Below are 22,803 nucleotides of genomic sequence, written 5' to 3' on the forward strand. Positions count from 1 at the left end.
CGCAAGTTATGGAGATCAGTGTATTTTAAGTGCAACGTGAACGAATGAAACGGGATCGGGTTTTTGACGAATGGACCTATTTTAAGCGAATCACGTTCCGCCAATAAAACGTGATACCATGGAGGCAAGTTGGTACACGTGGTGATCCTTCGGACTTGTTACGAGCCGGCTGGAGAGTATCGGAAGTAGTGCGTAGCCGTATTGCAAGCTGGAGCATGATGGGAGAGGTGATCAGAGTTTCTGGGAGGGCACCGGACGTGGGGGAGTTCCTCAAGGAAGCTATGCTGTCCCAAAGGTTCGCCGACGTGGCTCTCTGTTGCCCTGGCGGGCAACGATTTCTAGCGCATCGATTGGTTCTTTCAGCTGCCAGCCCTTATTTACAGGTCAGTGTTCCTTATCCGATTCTTAGAAAATCCTTCGTATATCAACATATCCACACAAACGAAATTTGCCATAGTTATGTAAAATTTAGAGGCAGGTTTTAGTATCGATAAGACTTGCTTTCCTGAACTAAACTGGATCAAATTATTCTTTTTAAGTAGTAAAGGAATAAAAGATTTGCTCAGTTTTCACTCTATCGAATTTCATATCTTAAAATAGTACACTCGTAAGTAACGTATCATCAAGCTGTATGTTGTATATATAATAGTATTACCAAGTCAGTTGAAAATAAGGAAGCGAACGTTCATTCGTACTAAGGAACATTAATCATCCATATTCGTATGTATAACCGCGCACGGGGCACGGAAAAAAGCAAAAACTCGTACACGCAATCTCATCTTTAATGCGATCCAGGGAAATATGACTTCCACGACTTCCTGCGTTGTCTGCTCGTCAAATGGCATAGGCACTATTCCGAACGCGGCTACATAATCGACTGTTTACAATGTGTAATGCAATGGTAGCAAATTGTGTGTACGTGAAGCGAGTCAATTTCTGTTCGAACGTACTTATTAACGAAACGTATTGATCATTAGTCGTTGTGTATCTCGATGAGATAACAAAAATGACGGAAGACGGCTAGAATCGCTTTATATGAAATTTAACTCCTTCGACCTGGCGATTGGTGCAGTGGTTTTCTGTGAAATTAATGATGATAACAATAATAATATTAATAACTGAGATCATATGGAGACGAAAGAATATATAACGAGTGTAACTACTCCCAATTTTGCCAGATTTAAAGTGATAATATTATTATTCGAAGATTTCGTTCGAAGATTTTATAATAGTTTAGACTTCATATTCCCGTCCCTTTTAAATATATATAATATTTTCATTTTAGAAAATAATTAATTAACCGTACTAGACGCGTTGAACGTAATAACAGATGTTACTAGAGTCGACACAAAGCATATGCTAGAGAGATAACTAGCTATCAGAGGTGCCAGGAAACAAGAAAGTGAGATGCGTTATCACAGAGGCAAACATTAATTAGAAAAGCCAACCAGTCTGTTTCGATGCGACTCTTTTACTTTTGTACATCCACTTAAACCAACGGGTGAATCATGTTTCATCATTTACACGCGAATTAACGTTCTGCCAAACATCGAGTTATGCGCTTTATTAATCAAATAGTAAATAGGTACATATAAAATAGCCAAACTAGTTAGAATAATTGAAGCGTGACATATGGATAGTAACGCGTAACGACGCATTAGATGAAAAACGATCATGTTCACGTTATCGATTACAGATTACAATTCCTACCCTGTTACTCATACAGGTGTCTACTTTACATGCATTAGATTGGTACATATAATATGCATTAATGTAACATAGAAATGAGAATGATTCGACAGAGATACGGAAACATAAATGATCTTATCAAAATTTTAGGTGCCAGCTAAAAGTCGATTTATTACTGATATTAAAATTAAGACGGCAACGCGCTATTAATTACCGTTAAACGATTTCACACATCGATGACATTCATTCGTTAAGCGGGGATGGTTTATGTTCGTTCGGATTAGGAGAATAATATTCAAATGAAAGCGTGGAATCATCCGTAATTACGTAGATTAAAAATAGTGAGCGACGTTAATGCTACAGCCGGGATGAAATTAAAGTCCGCAATCGCGGCGCGCCACTAAATATCAATAAACACTTTCCGATCGACTAAATTACTATAGTCACTCGCCAAGTTTACAAATCTCGAATGATAGGTTTTATCTCTCTCCCTTTTCTCTTGGTTTACTCGCGTCCCATCGGGGCACGAATCTTTCTATCTGGCGCGTTGCATAACATCTATCCTGCATCCCACATCTCTCCAACGTTTCTCTCCGTAGACGGGTCTACAATTTTCTGGTAATCGTTTGCAGTTCGATTGCACGCCGATAAACGGCCGGGAACGTGCCTTAAAAATTGCACCTTGCAAATCACCGCTGTGAAAGGTTGCAGGCACACGCGTTGATCGCTTTTCTGCTCTCTTCCCCCCCTTTTTTTTCTCCTCGCTCTTTTTTTTCCACGCAAGAAGGAGAGCATTCCCGGTAACAAATGTTGCTGTCTGGACACCGCTGATTTCGGATCTTACCAGTTTAACCAGTCGATAATGAATACTATTTACGGGGGTCCGTTTCCCTGCGTTACCATCTTTGTCGCCCGGCTGTGATCGCCGTGTTACACGCCCTGTTACGACCTCTTCGTTACGTCGATGACGAGGCTTAGATAATTAAATATTTCGCAGTTTTCTCTGCTCCGTTACGGGCAACTGTTCTCAATGTCACGCTTCCTGACGCGAGCCATTTTCGGGCAGCCAACGCCAAAACCCGACGGAACGTGTTTCACGTTCGAAATAATTGGCGAACAGAATGGAAACGCAGACGGATTAATGGCACTTAAGCCGCGATCTAATGCAACTACACGTGCACGACAACTAATTTCGTAATCTAACAGCAGAAAAAAACGGTGTTATCTAATTTCTCGAAGAGCCGCGATTAACTTCTACCTTGTAATTTCATGGATTGCTGTTCGACGCTATTACATGGAATATTTAACGTTACACTTCGGTCTATATAACTTATTATTTAACGATTACGTTATACATTTGCAATTTTCTCGACCAGTTAATCGATAATATTAAACAGTATGAAATCAGTGTTCAAAGCGAATATCTGGGATATTTTAAAATCTTGCTCAGTTTCTTTCAGTAGTATCTAAGATGTTACTTTCATCAGCGAACAACTGCTAAGAACCTTCACAGAGCCCCGTTCTCTCAGGATAATTCTTTCCGCCAGTCAATCAACAATTACAGGATAGAAATATATTTCGCAGGAAAAAGGCCCCAATGACGTTTAATAGACGTGCATGCGTTCTGATAATTCATCTGGTTACCAGCGGGTCAGCGCACCCTAATGATTTCATTTACCGTTTCGGTCTCTAGAAAAGGGCACGCACACGAGGATAGCTTCTAGCACGTAGAACGCCAGTGGATGTATTATGAGAGCTGATGCATGCTAAACGCCGCGGTTGATCCCCGTGATAGCGACTTTACAGGCCATTAAAATGCTTGCACGCAGCTATTTTATGGCAGTTGATTCACTATACTCCCAAGATAGTGCACGCTGTCGCCTCCACGAAGGATTGTCGTAAACAACTTCCATGTAGACGCTACGAGTTTTTGCTCGGGGAAAAAAATGACGCATCCTGTTGTACGCACTGTGCTTTCTTCCTCTGTTTTTTTTCGTGTTGCATAAACTATCTCGTCCGCGAGTGTGGATGAAGCTTTTTCTAACTATTCGTGCCGCCGACTTCCTTACTCCGTTGTTCGTTTCTTGCGCAGGCATCGAAGTCACCGGGATTAGTTGCTCCAGTGTGCTTGGTCCTCGAGCGAAGGAAGTCTTTCTATGCTTTGTTTGGAAGGATTGTTGTAATGGTTGATCCAAGTATGCGATAGCAATTGTGTTTGATCAGATTTACTTCCGTTTGATCAGACGATGAGTCAGTGCATTGAAGTGTTGCTGGTAACGCGCAGAAATAGACTTTTTGGCTATCGAGAATGATGACTACGCGAAACACGCGAGATTATCGTTGTCGCGAATCACAAATTTGAAATTAAAATTAGGTGGTCGTTTTCGGTGTCAGCTTACAGCTTATAATTAGCGATGATTGTGTAAAGCTTTCCGTGGTTCAACATCTAACGGTATAAATTGTAGAACATGCCGTGAATCCACTGGCTGTCGTTAATTACAGAACTCGTAGCGAAGCAAGGACGTAGGATAACGTGCCGATGTTACAGTTTCATGTAAATCATTGATGAATAAATTAACGTAATTGACAAACCATCGCATACTTAGCGCAGATGTTTTTTTAATATCGCGTAGGAATACTTAAGTTACTGTTTGATGAATAATAAATTTCAGAGCACGGGAAAGTTCATACGTTCGCAGAGTTTTCAAACTTATCCCTTTCGAATACGACGCGAAAATCTCGCTGTGCAGCAAATTTTCACTTCACTAAGATTCCTTGAGATACTTTCTCTTTTTTAATCTTTAATCGCATGACGTTGCATATTGCAATTGCAATATTACCGTAGAGTCTCTTCCTATGTATGCTCAAGTACTCGAATTCAGTACATGATAGATTTTAGTGCTTTCTTTAGAAGATATAACGAGTGGCGATATTAGAAACATGGACGGTATTACATGGGCACCTTTACCGTACACATGGAAGTAAATATTACACGTTAATTGGACAATCGTTGATCTGGATATATAAGTTGTTGCTCGAGATAGCGTATTAGAGATAAAATATGTATCCGACTTGTTACGTTAGTTAATTTACAATCATCCTTCCTCGAATTTCCCTCGAACACTCTCTGCAAAAAATAAATTGAGAGGATCGAAGAGAAACCGAGCAAAAAAATGGCTATTACAAGTCCCATCGTGCACATAGACGATATTTATATAAAACTACGTATATATATTATTATTTATTTATTTATTTAAGTATAAAAGGTAGATATTTCCATCCAAACGATACGATCGTCCAATGAGAACCCATTTGCTTCTAAGCAGATAGAGTCAGTCACCTCTGATTGGCCGGCTGTGCCATGTTTGTACAAACGTGAGCAATGATATTGGCTCTGTTGTTTCCACTAAACAGGACCCGCGGCGACGACCGTCCAATAAGAGACGATCTGCTTATAAGTAGATAGAACTACTTTGGATCAGGCGGTCGTGTCACGCGTTTGCCTTGTCGAGGTGGCTGAATTCTTCTGGATCATCGTGGCGTAAACACACATTGTAACACAGCATCGTTCTGAAAAAGATATTTCCGAGAAAAATCAACAGTTCCCAGGGTACGAACGTGTACCTTTCTCATCAAACCATATATATTTACCTCGAACGCTGAAAAAAGTCCACTGGAAGTTATAAACGATTTAATATCGCATTAGATATTAAGTATAAAAATAGGTAGGAAGCATGGATTGACGGTCATTTAGTTCGTTTCGAACTTCTTGCGGTCTTATATAAAACTGCAACTAATTCCCTGATGTAGTAACGTTGCCAGACATTTTACGAGAGAGTCGGTGCTCTTGTTTCGGATGAATTATTATAATTCCAATCCGACGTTCTACGACCGCTTAATACGTGTTAATTAATTACAGAACGCTCGTGGAATCTGAACAAAATGCGATCGAAAGGTGTGCGTGGTCTTCGCGATACAATTTGCATCGCGATTCCTCGACGTCGAGCGTAGACGTCCGACCGGTTGGCTCGACGATCATTCAAATGAATTTTTCCAATTGCTTTATTAGATTATGTCATCCCAATCACCCTTATTTTTTTTAATAACAAGTAATCAAACCTGATTCCTAACTATTTTCAATACATTCTGTTGAGAAACGTGATCAACTTCATGTGATATGATTTATCGTTTGTCTTCGGGTCTTCAAGATCAGGAATAACTATTACGTGTATCTGAAATCTACACGCTTTCTTCAAGCTTTAATAAGACTCTGACAGAAGTTTTTTTAGATGTTTCCACTGTTTGTTTAGTACAAACAGTCGTCGTTCCAGTATATATAATAATCTATCATTGTATCGCATTTGTAAACAGTTCGTATACAAACGCATCGTCCATGGATTCACGCGCGGCACAATAAATCGTGATAATAGAGTGTTTTCTACAAATCGAACAGTCTTTACCTTCACGAACCTCGATAGTCTAATCGTGTTACCTTACAACTGTCTAAGTTCATCGTGCTTGGGACACGAGTATCGCGTAGATAATGTAATGATAAGATTTATCGGTATGCCTTTAATTAAACTACATGCTCGGCTTGTTCGTGTGATCGCGCGCATAAGAAACCGTGTATATAATCGAAGGTCGGTCAACAGTAAACGTGACAAACCCGATACGCGTTCCATTTAGCAACGCGTGAATAAACGACGCTTATTAATCTTTGTCGAGCAGTGCTGTATAGTAAATTCCGGCCGTGTCTTCGCGGATATCAATCTTTTTTCATTAATTAAAACTGGATCTGATAGCGGTCTGTTAGAAGTCCGCTCGAATGGCCAAGGAATATCCTGTAATACGCAGGAAAGCTAATGGAGCAGCGCAAAACGCGAATAATACCACGACTGGCTCGGGTAAACGTCGTAATTGATTGGTCGTATTCGAAACGAAGCTGCGTATCATCCATTCTTATATTTATCACAGCATACTACATCGCTGTTGAAGTTATTCCGTCGATTTTAGTCGACGCACTCTTAATTTCCTTATTATTCGAATGTTTGAAGCTTTCATACGTTCGCATACCCTCTACTCCATCTTTAAAGCAAAATTAGGGAGAGGGGAGAATGGTTAATCGCTTCGTAGAACTAGTTCCCTCGAATTCCTTCATTTATTCATTTGAACGCAGCTAGCGCGAGAAAATAGTACAACCTCACTTTGGTTTTTTTTCAGTAACTAGAATTAGTAGTCGAGATAATTAATTCATCGAGGACAATCGGAATAACGAAGTTCTCAGAAAAAAAAATACGCAGTGCGAGAGTACAGGTGCTCATACATAACTCATATGAAAGAAATAAGAAAAAAGGCGCTGTTTTGCTACAATGTTTCTAATGTAACGTGAGATCGATGCAATGGTTGTCTTTGGAATATTCATGGAATTCCCAGGTGTGACTGGATGTGTGCGAGAAAGAACTAGTCGGAGAAAGGATCGAACGATGATAGAAAAATAAAGGATAGAAACAGAACTACGTGTTCTTAGATAATTGTATCTATTTGTAGATTACGAGATGCTTCGGGGTACGAAATCGATCGGTGATATCCTTTCTCCGTTCCCGTGTCCTGTCCCTTCATCGTCTGCGAAGTCGGCTGGTTACGCTTAGAAGAAAAGACTCGCCGCGGTTCTCCAATTTAATGATCGTCATTACTTTACGTCTTACCACGTACCGCGTTCGTGGCTCTACCTCGATAGAAAATTAGTATAATAATTATGCATCCACTGGTAAGCGTTAAGAGATTCGCTGATACCTAATAATATATCTTCTGCAACGAACAAGATCCGACGTTAAACGTGTCGGATGGTTGAAGTTCCTTTCTTGACGTATCTTTGTAAATCGCTAAATTTATCTTAATCTTACCGACGATTGACTAAGAACTCCTTTTTTAAATAAAAAATAAAAAGAAGCAATAATGTAGAAACTAATTAAGTTTGTGTAATTGGTGAGAATTAGCTCCGCATGAATCATGAATCGCATCTAAATTTCAAATTTCGTGCCGATACAAAGTAAACATCATCGTCATTAAACGCAACAACAATGGAGATTGCGTTAGATATTCGCAGAGGTACATATTGATAATTTGTAAGTAGCTCCATTAACGCGAGGCATTATATACAATTCTGGACTGCCTTGAACGTTTCTGCGATCGCAGTTTATCACCACCATTTTATTTTTCGTTCCAAATGGACTTACACAGATACGATGGACCTTTCACGAGGTACCGTACACTATATTATAATAGCCACGCGTCGATTCTTCTGGTCTTCCGATCCACCAACTTATCGTTACCGTGTTCGCAGCTAATTCGAAATGCACGATCGCTCTGCGCTCTTTTATCCCCAAGATTTATGATCCCAGATAACGTCCGCGTCGCTGAACGTTTTACATTGCGTGCAGACGTAGACAGGGCCGAGGTTCTGACTAGCGATTTCAAAACTGGTACCCGATGCGCCTGAGTACATTAGGGGAAAGCATAGTTGCTGGATTCAAGTTGCTCTCATTTCGAGTGAACGTCCGTTTGAGACTTCATTTTGCAGAACCCTTCGCATTGAAATATTTACATAGAAGCAATTAGAAGGCTAAGCATTAGTTCGTTTAAGCATCCAAACGGATCGATGAAAGAGAGGTAACTGTTAAACGGTTAACCAGGATACAACATAATCTGTGACCCTCTCTGAGACCCCAAAAAGAGTCGTGACACACGCGGAATATAAATTTCTTGGTCGGGAGCACTCCATCACGGGCGACCTTACAGAAGTTGGTCACTAGAAAATTCCGCGACCGTCCAATTCACGTTGCTCATAAATATTATCGAGCCACTTGGAATAATCCAGCCAATGCGGTACTCTGCTTTCAGGAAGTGTTGCTGGCGCACAGTAGAACGTCGACGCATTGCGAGCCCATCACGGTGATACTGGCCGAGGTGGAGGCACCCGAACTGGCTGCGATCCTCGGTTTCGTGTACACGGGAAGCGCGACGGTACCGCGGCCCCGTCTCAACGCTTTCCTGCACGCCGCGGAGGCCTTGCACATCAGACTTCCGCCGGTCCCGCTCGTGATGACTTGCACGCAGGCTGACTGCAAGCAGGAAGACATCAAGGACGTGAAGATCAGCCCCAAGTACCTGCAGTGCGATCAGTATCCGTGCTGCGACCACTGGTACCGTCAGCGTACGGATCGAGATGGTGATTCCGTGGGCAAGGAGGAACCCTATCCGTCGATCGAGTCCTTGGAAACCGCAAGAGAAATCAGACCGCTTCCTGAATCGATGAACTTTGCTGGATCGCGATACGGCCCAAGTAGATATTGCTCTACAACGTGGCCCGTTCCACCATTCTCGAGCACCGCTCAAGAAAAGACTGTTCCTAGCGTAGATCAGCGCCTGGATAAGGACAGGATGAACCAGATGGACGTCAGAAGGTATCATCCGATCTCCGCGGTGCCCAGGATCGATAGGATTGCCGATGTAACGAGCGGGCATTCGAAAACTCTCACCAGCTGTGATGGGCCGAAGACTCGCCACGAGGAGTTCTATTTCACCAGAAATCCCTACGACGTTCACAACAGGCAACTGGATCCGCTCGAAGCGAGGATGAAGACAGATCACACCCGTTTCCAGCCGACGAACGAAGAGGACGCTCTGGAGAAGAATATTCCCATGTACGACGGTTGCGCCGAGCAAGAGAGGACGTCCGGAGACCGTCTCAGTGTGATTCGTTCCCGGTTCGGTTCCTGTCAACCCAGGATCGGGCCACTACAGTTTCCAGAGCGTTCCAGGTCCCACGAGAAATCGGATTTCGGCGAGGATCTGAGTTGTCGCGAGAGCTGCTTCGGCTGGAGGTCGCCGAGGAGGCACGTAGCCAACAGAGTCATAGCTTCGCCATGGAGGCAGACCGTCAGACCCTACCATTTGCCCAAGTTACAGCCCATAGTGCTTCAGCCTCACGCCGACGATCCCGTAAGTGCTTCTCATGGGTATTTTTCATTCAACAATTCCGATATTTCATCGCGTTGATATTAACGAACCGCTCTCAGCGAGAGTTTTTATAGACGATTCAGATTCTCCCACGGTTAGTTAGATATTTCTTAAACAACCGGCAAGTAAACGAGCTTATGCTCGCCTACGATTGATGCAGCACGTTTAATCGTCAACGGAATGGTGCAAAGTACAATTATGTTCGAGCCAAGTAGTAATTTTCGTAGTGGAAGCATTTATAGAACGATTAAAGGGTTTTCTCTGCATTCACAAATTGAACAAGTGTTCCGGAAAGATTTCGCGTAGCCAGAAGGTATTATTCAGCCGTAGTATCCCTGTCGGAATATTATTTATCCTGTAACTAATCGCTCTTCAAATATCCGATTGCACTGTCTGGATGCATCCAGCGGGGAGAAGAAACGAACGGGAAGCTTGTAATAACCGCGAGAGCATGGGCGCATTTGCATGTATCCGAGACGAATGTAGGCCGTATAAGATTGTGGATCGAGTCGTCTCACGAATCGCGTTCAAGTTTGATAGAAAGTAAAAGGAAGACACTCGATGATATGATCTGTAATTTCGTTGTATCGGTACTCAGTTTCGTCATTCCTCCGCGTAGACATCGAAGTACCTTTCAGTCCAGTGACCGGTTGGTTTTCCTTATACCATGGCTATCGATATCCTAAGCAAAATGCAATAAACCTTGCAACTAACTAATCATCTATCTAATAAACGAGAGTAACAGCATTTCAAATGTTTAATTGAACAGCTGTACCAGAGCAGTTTTAAGATCTTTATTTCGATCAATTGTTCTACTGCTTTTAGAAGAAAAATCGGAGCCATTGTTCCACCATTTTTTTTTTCTCCGTTTTCGTGCTTCAGAACTGGAATATTCGCATTTTTTCCCTACAAATATGCATAGTACTTTTCGCTTTTATTTTCCTAAATAAATCATTCATCTTCCAAGCGTTAGACGCAATTTTTCGTAACATTAGACCATAGATTTGCAATTTAAGTAATGCAGTAATTTTGTAAATCCCTAATGCAAGGATTGTTCTAGAAAATTCGGCAAGGCAAGCAACTCGAGGAGTTTTTCGTAACACCTGAGATTTACAATTGCACAAGACTCGATGAATTTGTCGGGGCGATTATCGGCCAGATACAATTACCGATTCCCGTTCCGTACCTTCATATTGTTACATCACATCGCATATACACGGATCTCGTCAGATCGGGTTACTAATCTTGCCCAGTAGCAATCGCTATTCTCTTATACAGAAAGTGACTTGTTTACCATGGCTCTTGATCAAGGAGGAGAGAGACTGCGTTCCTCATCCTTCGCAATTCCTTGCCATATGGCAGCTGTAACTGAAGCAAATCTTTTTTCATTTCTATCCGAATCGCTGGTGTCCACGTCGTTAAATAAAATGGCAATCTCCGCTCGTAAAGCTGGTTAAATTAGCAGCGGTGCCTGATTAGCTCGCATATTGGCCTGCGAGATATAAAATCTTTATCAGGTAAGAAATGTATAATGAGCGTTAAGATTATTCTGCGCTAACGAGCAATAGGCAATGTCACTGATTAGACTTGTTTAGCGAAGAAATAACGGCTGCTAATATTTCTGTTATTTTCTTTCTCTCGTCTGCCATGAGATGGTTGGAATGCTACCACGTTGATACCATACCTGCGAGATGAACTACTTAACTGAATTTTTTTACCTTCTCCATACCTATTTGTTATAATTAAAATGATCGAGCCACCTATTTATGCAAATTAAATGCCCCGTTAAGAAAATAAAATTTCAGCTAGTTTCGTTCGTGATATTATAATAAAATTAGCTAGACCCTCGTTTAATGCACTTTCGCCTTTCTTTTACCGCCTTTTTTCGCGTCCCCCCCCCCCCCCCCCCTTCTCTCCGCGTTTTGTAAATCTTTGCTGCGCTGTGAAATCGCGCGTGTTGCATTCTGCTCTTTCGCTTGCTCTTCCTCCTTCTTCTTCTCGCGTTTGATGATCTCTCGAACATGCTCGGGTCATTGCATAACATTCACCCGTCTGTTCACTGCTCGCGATCGTCCCCGTTTCAGATATAAAACACTTATGGAAAGTCCGCGTTCGTGCGCCTTAGACGTTTCGAATATACGTGTGTATCCAGCCATTTGTCTTCTCCAACTATTTGTATTCAAATTCGAAGCCGCTTTTCAGACGGAAAATAGGATATTCGGGACATCCTCATCGTCATATTAGCAATCACACGTGCATTAACATCCCTTTTATACATTTGAATTTTAAATTATTACAAGGAGCATCAGCGAGCGTAGAATAAATTTCATTTGGAAAATTCCATACACTTGCTACGACACAAATGGTTAATTTTTCCACAATTTTGCGAATAAACGATCGAACGTATTTTACAATATTTTATGATCAAATAGTTCGTACGTTTACAGGGTTTGATTTGCAATAGGCAAACCGTTGCGAAGATGCAGGTAGTAATGAAGAAACAGGTAGTTACAGAATGGTACTTCATAGCAAACATTATCTTTATGTTTATTTCAATGATGGAACTTCGCATTCGATGACATCGTAAAACCAGCTATATATTTGAGTTATCTTAATGAGGTACCCGACTTCAGGAAATTCAAGAAGTACCGGTTCTCGAATGTATCAGGTAGTTAGGATACATTGCAGAACTTCAATTTTCTTCTAATATCATTCTCGATTCATTTAAATGATGTCTCGTCCTCAACCTTCCTCGTTAATGATCAAGACGAAACTAATATCATATATTTCACAGAGGTTCGAATTCTACACGACATTGAATAGCAATATCAATAAAAGGTACACGAGCCATTACAAGCCAAAGTGTTCAACTTCGTCTCGTCAATCTTCAATAATGTTGTTTTCCTCTATCATTATAACTTTACCATTTTCATGTTCATTTTCCTGCCCTCGTAGACCAGTAATATTCGAAGAGAACGGCATCGAATAATTTTCGTCGCGAGCAACAGTGAACCACACTGTCTATCGCAGCGGTGCAAGTCAAAAATGATCCATGGCAAGTAGATGCGTGTACCGTGACTCTTGACATCAGGCCAGTGGCTGAAACTCGCAATTAATGGACACACGCGATACCACGATCAGGAAACTGCCCCCCGGGCTCGGCAGCTACACGGGCGGCACGCTGGGCGCATGAAATATTGGTTATTCCGAGTGATTCGGTTGAAAGGTTAATCCGCTCGGTAGCCTTACCGATCCTGTTTCTCGTTCACCACTGAAATCGTTATCTACGGCGTCAATCGCGAAGGAAGCCCAAGTCTCGTTACTGGTGCAAGTAGAGCAGAAATAGTTTCGGATCGGCGTACATTATTACTGGAATCGATCGGGAGTGGCAAAACGAAACCAAGCTCCCGTTAATCGACGGCGAACGATCGTCCGTATCGGCCCCGTAATTGAATAAAGCACTGTGCGTGTCAGCCAGAGGCTAGCCACGGCCACTTTAGATTGATTAAGGGTGCTGCATCTTCATTCGCGTCGAATTCCTCATTTATATCACTGCGATAGATTGTTATCCTGTCGTATCGATTAGAGCAGAGCGAGAAACGAGGAACTCCTGGACGAAATTACTCGTTTCAACGTACGTACAAGACGAGTTGAGAATTTACTGCCGCAATTATTCCTATTTTCAAAAGAAACCGATATAGTCTCGTGCAGCTAAACACACAGTGCCTGCCCCTTCCAAAGTTCTTACTAAAAGAAGATATCTCCCAAGTGTTTTGCTCCCTCTTTGCTTCAATATTTCATCTATTCATCGACTATCTTAATGGTTTTGCCGTGCCGTATGATGATGCTAAGCAGAAGTACGACTGTAATAGCCTAATGAGTTATAACTTTATTCAGTATTATTCAATTAAAGTTGCCTCCTATTAAGACAGTGACAGAATTGTTACGTCTGTTCGCGTGAAATATTGTTTCAAATAATCGAACAAGATGAAGTAGCATGAAGCTAAGAACAGAAAAAGCTGTTCGTCTAACACTTCCTTATTGCAGAAAAGAAGTTTGTACATTCGTAGCTTTGGCACAAGGGGAATGATATCGTGTGAAAGATACTACAAAAAGACGTTGCTTAGTATTTTCATAAATTTTTGTCGAGCATGGAATACATACGGTTAAATGTTTTGTTACAGTTTCGATGTAGCTTTCGCCTCTTACAATAAGAATCTGTTCTTGGAAACATTCGCTGATTAATATTATCAGGATTAGCTGAAACAAGATTGCGGTCGATTCAGAAAGCACCCTGCGCAGCCAATCTCTTGTTATTTGTAAAGGGAACAAGGAAGAGGCAAGCAGAGTCGGACGAACTAGCCGGACCCACTTTATTCTTCATCGACCTTTCACCACAAATGAAAGCACGCCGTTGAACCGTGCGCGTCTCGATATGCCAGCCGTTCATTTTGCTTTCTTCAGCTGAAATATGCAGAGGAAATCAGTGCCGCACCGGGTGTACACTTTTACAGGCTCATTTGGCATGCTACCGTAATTCGATGGTGCCAGGTGATAAGATGTGTCCACGAGACCAGCTGCCTCGTCTTGCTTGGCCAATGTCATTCTGATTAATGAAACTATCAGTTACACTACGGGCCACTCGCCGTTTCACCCCTTCCCTCCTCCCCCACCCCTCATTTTTTTCACTCCTTCGTTTTTATCGTTCCTCACTTTTCTACCTCCATCTGCGTCTACATCGTTTCCCCTTTCTCTTCTTTTTACCTACGCGCTCGTGCTCTCTTTGTCACGTTTACGTTTACAACCGTTCCACCCAGAAGGTGCCATGTCCAGCTGGTGGCGGACTGGTCAGCTGCGAGAGGATCCCTTTTACGTGTTATTACACGTAATCTGGCGCAGAGCGTTTTCTCTTTCGACACGTGCACTGATATGCTCCAGATTTTTTCAGTTTACTTTACGATCTTGCGCAACCCGGTTCCTCGTGTACCCTATAATGCAAAACCTCTTCCCTCCTCCTCGCTCTCGCTCGCTTTCTGCTACTTGGTCGCAGTCAAGTAACACCTTGCCACGTCGAGAGAGACCGTGTTACTGATAATGAAACATAGTTCCGTCCTTGTGAAAATTGCTGAAAACAAATGAGCCTCGCATCGAGATATATTACTTCGGGTAGAGTAGGTAAATGTAAAATTATTGCTCTTTCAAGCATGGATCGGGTATACGGAATGACACCGAAATAGGTAGTCGAACTTTGATATCGTATGCTACTTTTGCCAAGGATGAAAAGAGGTTACAGGAACATAGGTCCGGAAACTGCATCATTCCGAGAGACTTTTCAATTACGACACCGTCGCACATGAAATTTTAGTCGCTGGTAATTCCACTTCTCTCTTAATTAAAAGTAATCGCGTCTCGTCGAATTATTACTCGGTAACTATATAAACTTTGTTTGATTAGACATGTACCCGTATTCCAGAATGTGGAAACATTCAGTAATTATCGATGAAGTAGTCTAGTAATAGAACTGGAAGTAGTCCAACGGCGTTTGGACATCCTCCTACATCCAAGACACTTGATAATAAGGCATAAAAATAAGAACTTAAGAAATTTTCTCCAAACGCAACAATTATTTTTCTTACAAATAAACATTTCTTGTTTTCACTTGAGAAGTAATTAAAGAAAGAGAAGCACTCATTTTACTCTCGCCTTGTTCATACGTAGCATGATTTGAGAAACGAAAACGACGATGATCAAAGAAAAAGAAAAACAGTGGGAGAGAATAGAAGTTTTCGACGGTCTTGTTGCAGGCAATCGGCGAAAATCAACGCGCACCGGAAGCGACGCGTACTCCTGTGATTTCCACCAGTCCTAGCCGACCATATCCCAAAAACTGTACGCCTGACCATTATTACAGTGTCGAAGTTCCTACCACGCACGAAGTCGCGTACAGTAACGGTAGCGCCGCCACATTGGAAGGGAGTTCTACCCTTGGAACGAAACCTCAAGAATATTACACGCCCCAGATTCCATCGTCGACAATTACACAGATCGCCCCGTCCATTAATAGCGAAACAGTCGGAAGCAGCGAAGCGGTTGTACAGTCGAAAAATAACGTAATCTCTACCGCAACGAGATCCATATCAGGTGCCACGGAAGGTAGTCAGATAATAGTGAACAGAAGGGGTAGTTATTTCGTACAAGCGGTACCTCAGTCGCCGCAGAAGCCAGAGATCTCCCATCCTGTTAGCAGGCTGTGCGACACGATCGAGTCGAACGATAAAATCGACCGTTTCGCTAACGTGGAAACCGAGAAGACGGAGATGGAGACGAGGGCAGAGGATAAGCTCGCCGATAGGGTTACCGTCAACAGCGATAAGAACAATAACGACGCTGTGGTCTGCCAGGATGCTGTCCAACGCGGCAGGGGAGCGCAGGAGAATCATAGGTGCGATCAATGTGGCAAGACTTTCGTTACCAGGGCCTCTTTAAAGGTACTGATTGATTGGCTGCTTGGTACTGCTTTCCCTGGCTTTTCTCGTCTAACGCCAATTTGTCGATGAGCTGCTAGCACAATTGTTCTGCGAACTAATACCAGTTACTTTGATAACTCATCGTTCTTTATTAATACCATTTGATGTAATGCGTTTTGTAACAAAATTTCTATCTGTTTTTCACGATACCCTTATACTCGTATGGGACATAACAGTGGTCCACGGACAATAGTTCCTTCCTTCCATCCTTACCCTGTCTCACAACTGACTAATTACAACTTGTACATTCTGATTCCACTGTTATAAAAGAAATAATTTCTCAATCACGTGTACTACCAAAAATTTCAAGCGACCGACTAATGAAATAACAAATACCAGTAAGAGAAATTGATGGTCTCCTCTTTCACCGCAAATCCAGGTGCACATCAGAACCCACTCGGGGGAGAAGCCATTCCGTTGCGCCGATTGTGGCAAGCAGTTCTCCCAATTACGAAACTACAAGTACCACCGCAGCGTCCACGAGGGGACCAGGGAATTCGCGGCCACCTGTCCGGAATGCGGCAAGTATTTCAACGACCGTGGCTACCTAAGCTCCCACATGAAGATCCATCGCAACCGGAAGGAGTACGGATGCGCGGAATGCGGCAAGAGTTTCAATCAACGGGTGGCCTACAACATGCACGTCAGGATCCACACCGGCGTGAAACCGCACCAATGTGACCAGTGCGGTAAAGCGTTCTCCCGGAAAATGTTGTTGAAACAACACCTTAGGACTCATTCTGGCGAACGACCCTACCAATGTCAGGTCTGCCAGAAGGCATTCGCCGACAGATCAAACATGACGTTGCACACGAGGCTTCATTCTGGACTGAAGCCTTATCAGTGTACGTTGTGCTCGAAGGCGTTCACCAAGAAGCATCACCTGAAGACTCACCTAAATTACCACACGGGAACCAAACCCTACGCCTGTCCAAATTGTGGCTTAAGATTCTCCCAAAGTAGCAATATGAGGACTCACTTCAAGAAGTGTACCGTTACTAATCCGATAGAGATAAAAGATTCACAGTTGACGGGCGTTGCAACAGATTGCCCTAAGGCGACACAGGCGAAAATAATCTCGAGGACACCAACGGATACGTTGACACCGCCCAACTCTGATCAAGAGTTAACTATCTTGACGCCAATTTCTAAGGGTGGTGGAATAGAAGGAACCGGCATGTAGCGATAATGTAACACATTTGTTACATTGCTCGTGTGACTGTTCTGTTCGTGGAATATTCGAAGACACGTCACCTGTAGATAGATAAATAATCCGATAGTCTTTCGGCTGGAAAAAATCAAGCTAATGAACCGGGTTATTGGACAAACAAGGTTGATCGATGAATCAGACCACACGGGATGTAACTGTACCATTATAGCCGAGCAACGGCTATGAATCAAGTTGATAACGCAAGATTTACATGTTCAACGCCGGCAATAATTCTGGTGAGCACCGATAGATTTTTACGAAGGTGTCCGTTCACATAAAAATACTTTTTGCCAGGCTAGTGTCAAGATAAGTGGCCTACACGATAACGCACGGAGAGGTAACGATAGATAAATCGATCGACTTGCCGCTGTTACCCACAAATGTAATCGAACAGTAGAAAGTATTGGATCCGTTCGAAAGTAGCTCTGTTAGTTGGTAATCCGAGAGCTACCATAAGAGTAAGAACAGCAGCCTTTTCCTGGAAATTGTTGTTCTATGATAGGACGTATCGGTTTAACCCGATTCGCAAATCGTTACGTCTCAGTCCTGGATTCCCTTACTTTTCTCGATTCTTTTTTCCGGGTTTTTTTTTCTGTACTTTCATTTGCCTTTCCATTTAAAATGATTCATCCGTGGCGCTAAACACCTAACTTCCTTAAAGTTTTCTCGCCATAGGATTTACGCGCGAATTTGCCACGAATTTATCGTGCTGTTTCTGTTTTTTCTACTTTCTATTAAGTCGTGTGTGAGATTTCTATAAGAAAATGTGATCACTTTTGTTCGAATGCAGTGCATGATACGTATTTAATAGCTTCTCAAGGAGTAAGTTTAATGGCAAGAGTCTGTGACTTTTGTATGTTTTAACTTCTATTTCGTTTTTCTACCTGTAACATATGTGTCTTCCTGATACGAATCGGAGGTGTACATTGTGTTTATGTGTACAAAATATATGCAGCAATAAAGTTCAGACCATAAACGGTGAACTGATATCATTAAAAAAATGTTTTAATCTTTTCAATTTGTACGCAGGACGAGTCCCAAGATCTCCCGAAAACACGACTTAATTAATCGTCAGCTTGGCACCATTTAACGATCTTCAACCCTCCCCAACAAAATTCCTGCAAGGCTTTCTACTTTTTCCTCCGCTTCCGTTTACTTTTTCTGTAATCAGCACATTCTTCTTTACCAAATGTAAGCATTCAACGGTTAACTGCACTTGTACTTTTAACGACAGCAAAAATTTCACTCTACTAATCTTTTGCATTTTCGATCGTTCCAGCTGTTCGCACAAAATTAATTCGTCGTGCGAAGTCACGTTGCATCGTTTTAAAAAATGAGAAAACAATCACGTGTACAGCGTCCAAGATGAAAAAGGTATGCTATTTTCTATTACTAACCAGAAATCTCAGCTTATTTAAGATACTGTTCCATTTACTGTTTTGTCCACTTCACATCTACTAACTTTTCTAACGTTCTCCAGCAAAAAGCTCGCCTCCTATTCGCATTTCTAATCAGAAGTGCTATGTATTCCAAACTGCTTACACCTTTCTGCACTTAACTTTTTCCATCGTAAAAATATTCGACTATCACTGCTAACCAGAGACTTCTAACAACTTTCATTCGTTTCTTTCCCCATCGAATCTTCGCCGCCAAAAAACATCTCCCATTCTCAATCAAGGCGAACCATTTTCATCTTCTCTGAACCGTCTTGCGCAAACGTTAGAAGAAACTTTCCAGCTGAAATCAACGCGACTTCTGATAAGTGTAATGAATCGCCAGCGCAATTAAGATAGTAATTAGAATGACTAGGCTGGTTACGATCTAGCTTTCTCGTGGCTTACCGAAAAGGTGCACCGGCTACGACATTGCTTCCTCCTCAGCTACATAACCGGAGAATCTCCTCTGGCCGGTCGAGAGATCGTATCGCCTCGAAGATATCTCGTTCTCTCTTTTTCCCTCAGCCCCGACACTCAGAAGCTTTAGAATAATGTCCACCGCGCGAGTGTACAGTAGGAGAAATAGCGGGTTTTACGTGAAGAAGGGCCTAGCCGCACTCCCATGTTTGTCGAAAGCTCCGTTAAATGTCCAAGTACACCGGGAGTCGCTATTTATTTGTGATTTGTAGATTAGTGAGAGCCACCTCGATGGAAATGTCCCGTTGTGCCGTTGTAGAGAACTGGGGGTCGGGTTTCCAGGGAATATTCTGCGGACGCTGTGAAAATCTGGGATCGATGAGAGAATCTCAACACTTCAATCGTCATAACTCTCCCAGTTCTCCGAGGAATGTATAGATATGATCAAAATTAATTTTTTAATTAAGGTAGTCGAGGTAACTCGACGTGGAAAAATTCCTCCTCTATTTAATTCTTCGTCTAACTACTTCTTCTCTCTGGTAATTTTTTGTCCAAACGAATATACGATTCAGTAATGTTTAAGTTACACAACGTCGCATAGGCTTAGAGTCTCAAGCGCGATATTTGTTTGTAATTAACGAGGAAATATTTATACAACACTTTTGTATAATCACTTCTCGGAGACTTGATATTTCTGAAATAAGTGAAAATAAAGAAGTCGATGTTTCGAACTTGTAGAAGCAAACGTAAAACTATAGGAGTACTCATCACGAGTGTTCTCGGAAGGAATAAAAAAGGGTGTTAATGTGAACTTGTTTGCGTAAAAACCGTGATCGAGTAGGGATAATATTTGCCCGGTTCGGAATTCGAAGTGGATCCACAGTACACCATTTGCCCAGTCGCTTTATTTTCCAAGAACCATAAAAATGCTTTAGAAATCTCCGCGAGATGAACCACCGTGGAGCCACCACCAGCCGATCATCGGATTCCACGGGCGGTCTTTCGGTGCCAGGCCCGAAAACTTCCTAATGTACTCCACATCGGATCTCGAATGTAAATGTTTGATAAACGTTCCAGCAACAGCGAGCTAATATTTGCTTACAGACGCATGGGTTTGCCTTGGATAAGTGTGACCATAGGTTTCCATAAGGGAGGGAAAAAAATCTATATACATATCGGTGATCTATGGCCAGGAGGATTTATAGCGTTCCGCAACCGGTGTATTCTCAATTTGTCTTGCTTTCACCGGAATTTCTACTTTGCGTGCAAGGCACGTGTCAAACAATTAATCAATTATTTTAAATAGAATCTAGTTCGACATGTAGAATATTACTGGCAAATGCAATAGAAAGTACAGAGTAGATATAATGTACAAAAGTATGGGACAAGGTATTCGAAGAAGTTGTTTGTTATAATAGTTAAAGAGTGAAACAATTCTTTACTTAGCTTCGATTTTATTTTTGATATTTATAAAAGTATGAATTTATTCAGTAATGTTCGCGTTCCACTCCATCGCTTTATGTAAGCCAATTTCAAACGGCAGAACGAGCGCAAGAAGTATGCCTCTAAGTAATACGGAATTTGATAACGTAAGAAAACGGGATCTCATAAAAATAGTACGCGAACCTTGAAATATATTATACATTACGTACAAATGATAGCAATGAATCTATGCCTACCGGCTGTCCAATAAGTCAGACGTATACATGCCGCTAGATAGAAATACTTCCAATTGATCAGCCGCACAGTGGATGCAGCCAATTTCGATTCACGCGATTATGCGATTAGCGAGGTCAGAGGAGTAGAACTAGAATTATTTTACTCGAATTCGATATTATAAATAGTGGACGAAAACCATCGTAGATAAACTTTTGTTTGGCAATGAAACAGATCTAATTAAGTACTTGCTCGCAAGGTATGAATCGCTTCGATTAAGGTTCGATTACACTTTAAATTACCGCTTTCATCTGTCAATTCGCTTCTAAAGAAATACAACCTATTTCAGTCAAGTTCGAAATTACTCGCGACTGTTGCTTTTCTTTTTCAAAGTATTCGCGAACCATCTGTGAACTTGCACGATACATTTGTGACCCCATCGCTAACACGATCAGTGGTCAGTTGTAAAATATTCTCTGAGCATGACTTCCCCTGAATGATATTCTTAATTACCTTGATATAATGATTGCCAGCAGAGCTCCGCTCGATTGGCGTTCCAACACAAGTTAAATGGATAATTAGAGAAGATCGATAAATTTCACAGTCACGATTGAAATCGAGGAACGCGCAACGGTTGTTGGGCAGAGTTTCGTTATTATATAAAACGTAAGCGATAGGCGAATTACTCAACGATTGTTCTTAACTATACCTTCTTCTGTAGAGCGCACGCGGAAGAAAGAAGACACTTTCATCGACGAAAGCGGTTTCTTCGTTGTATTCTTTTTATTTTTCCGCGGTGGCGCAGACAAACCGGTGAACTCGATACATTTGGCGCCTTAAGAAGTTTACTTTCATACGTTCTCCGAGTTTTGCGCAGGAAAGAACTATAGATGAGTTATGATATTTCTGCGATTGTACGATCGGTGAAAGGAACAGGAACGGGTTAATTGATTTTTTTTACAACACAGAATTGCGCGAATGCATGGTCGTATTTTACTCGAGCCTGGAAAATTAGGATCGTACACTTCCAACTTAGCTCGCGCACCTCTCTCAGCTTAAGAAACAAATATTATTCGAACCGTATATCTTAATCTTACCTAATAATCGGGCATGCCTTTCACAAATGTTCAATTTCTTTGTTCCTCGTAAAATTGAACATTTTATAAATATTTGCGGGCAAACGAAATGTTACAATTCTGAAACGCTGACGATCGCCACGCTGAAAAAGAAAAACGTATTCAATCGAACATAACGAAATAAAATCGGTTATTATTTCCTGGCTACCTTGTGAAAGAACCGTGGTAATTTTTTCATAGCTAATTGCGGTTGAAGATTTCAGATATCGGACGTGTTATTTTGCAAGTATAACTTTGCTATTAAACTAAGTTCTAAAATGACTCTTTTTGTCATTTTATCGGATAGTGATACCTCGATAACATCTTCAACTAACACTACTTAATACTACTCCTCACTACATTGATATACCAAACGCTCCATTTACTTCTGGTCTTTGTGAAAGCACATCGCATACTATCATCCTAAACCTAAAGTAATCGCGATCTCCAAAAAAATGACTCTGAAATCTCTTCACTCCTTCGAATTTTCGACACACGTTAACTCCTTTCCACAGGCTTTGTTAATTAAATTTTGTCCATGAGTAAAATATCCATAGCAATAAATCGTCGGCACAATCAAGCAGATACTCCAAATATTTTATCGCTCGGGTTCACGATGACTCGGCATGATGCGAAATCATAAATAAAAGGTACGTAACAGAGGATATAAGGAAGCAGGGTTAGAGGGATTGGTTATCTCCAGGCTATCTCGCGAATGCGCCGCGGTAATTCCT

At 41.8% G+C, this 22,803-nt stretch overlaps 1 protein-coding gene across 1 annotated transcript; it reads left to right on the plus strand.

The window, feature by feature from the left end:
- The first annotated feature begins 41 nt into the window (after positions 1-41).
- Positions 42-18,423, plus strand: LOC143430741 (uncharacterized). The gene is made up of 4 exons (XM_076907142.1): positions 42-383; positions 8,590-9,690; positions 15,513-16,196; positions 16,615-18,423. Exons 1-4 carry the CDS (start codon positions 216-218, stop codon positions 17,416-17,418), a joined length of 2,757 nt encoding a protein of 918 aa, XP_076763257.1. The 5' UTR covers positions 42-215; the 3' UTR covers positions 17,419-18,423.
- The last annotated feature ends 4,380 nt before the right edge of the window (positions 18,424-22,803 follow it).

Source organism: Xylocopa sonorina, chromosome 15, assembly GCF_050948175.1.
Source record: "Xylocopa sonorina isolate GNS202 chromosome 15, iyXylSono1_principal, whole genome shotgun sequence".
NCBI classification, from domain to species: Eukaryota; Metazoa; Arthropoda; class Insecta; order Hymenoptera; family Apidae; genus Xylocopa; species Xylocopa sonorina.

What these genes read in the sequence shown, in the direction of transcription:
- LOC143430741 (XM_076907142.1), top strand. Translation starts at nt 216, where the DNA reads ATGATGGGAGAGGTGATCAGAGTTTCTGGGAGGGCACCGGACGTGGGG. An exon ending in CTGCCAGCCCTTATTTACAG is followed by an intron (nt 384 to 8,589) that starts GTCAGTGTTCCT and finishes CTCTGCTTTCAG; the next exon opens with GAAGTGTTGCTGGCGCACAG. An exon ending in TTACCAGGGCCTCTTTAAAG is followed by an intron (nt 16,197 to 16,614) that starts GTACTGATTGAT and finishes CCGCAAATCCAG; the next exon opens with GTGCACATCAGAACCCACTC.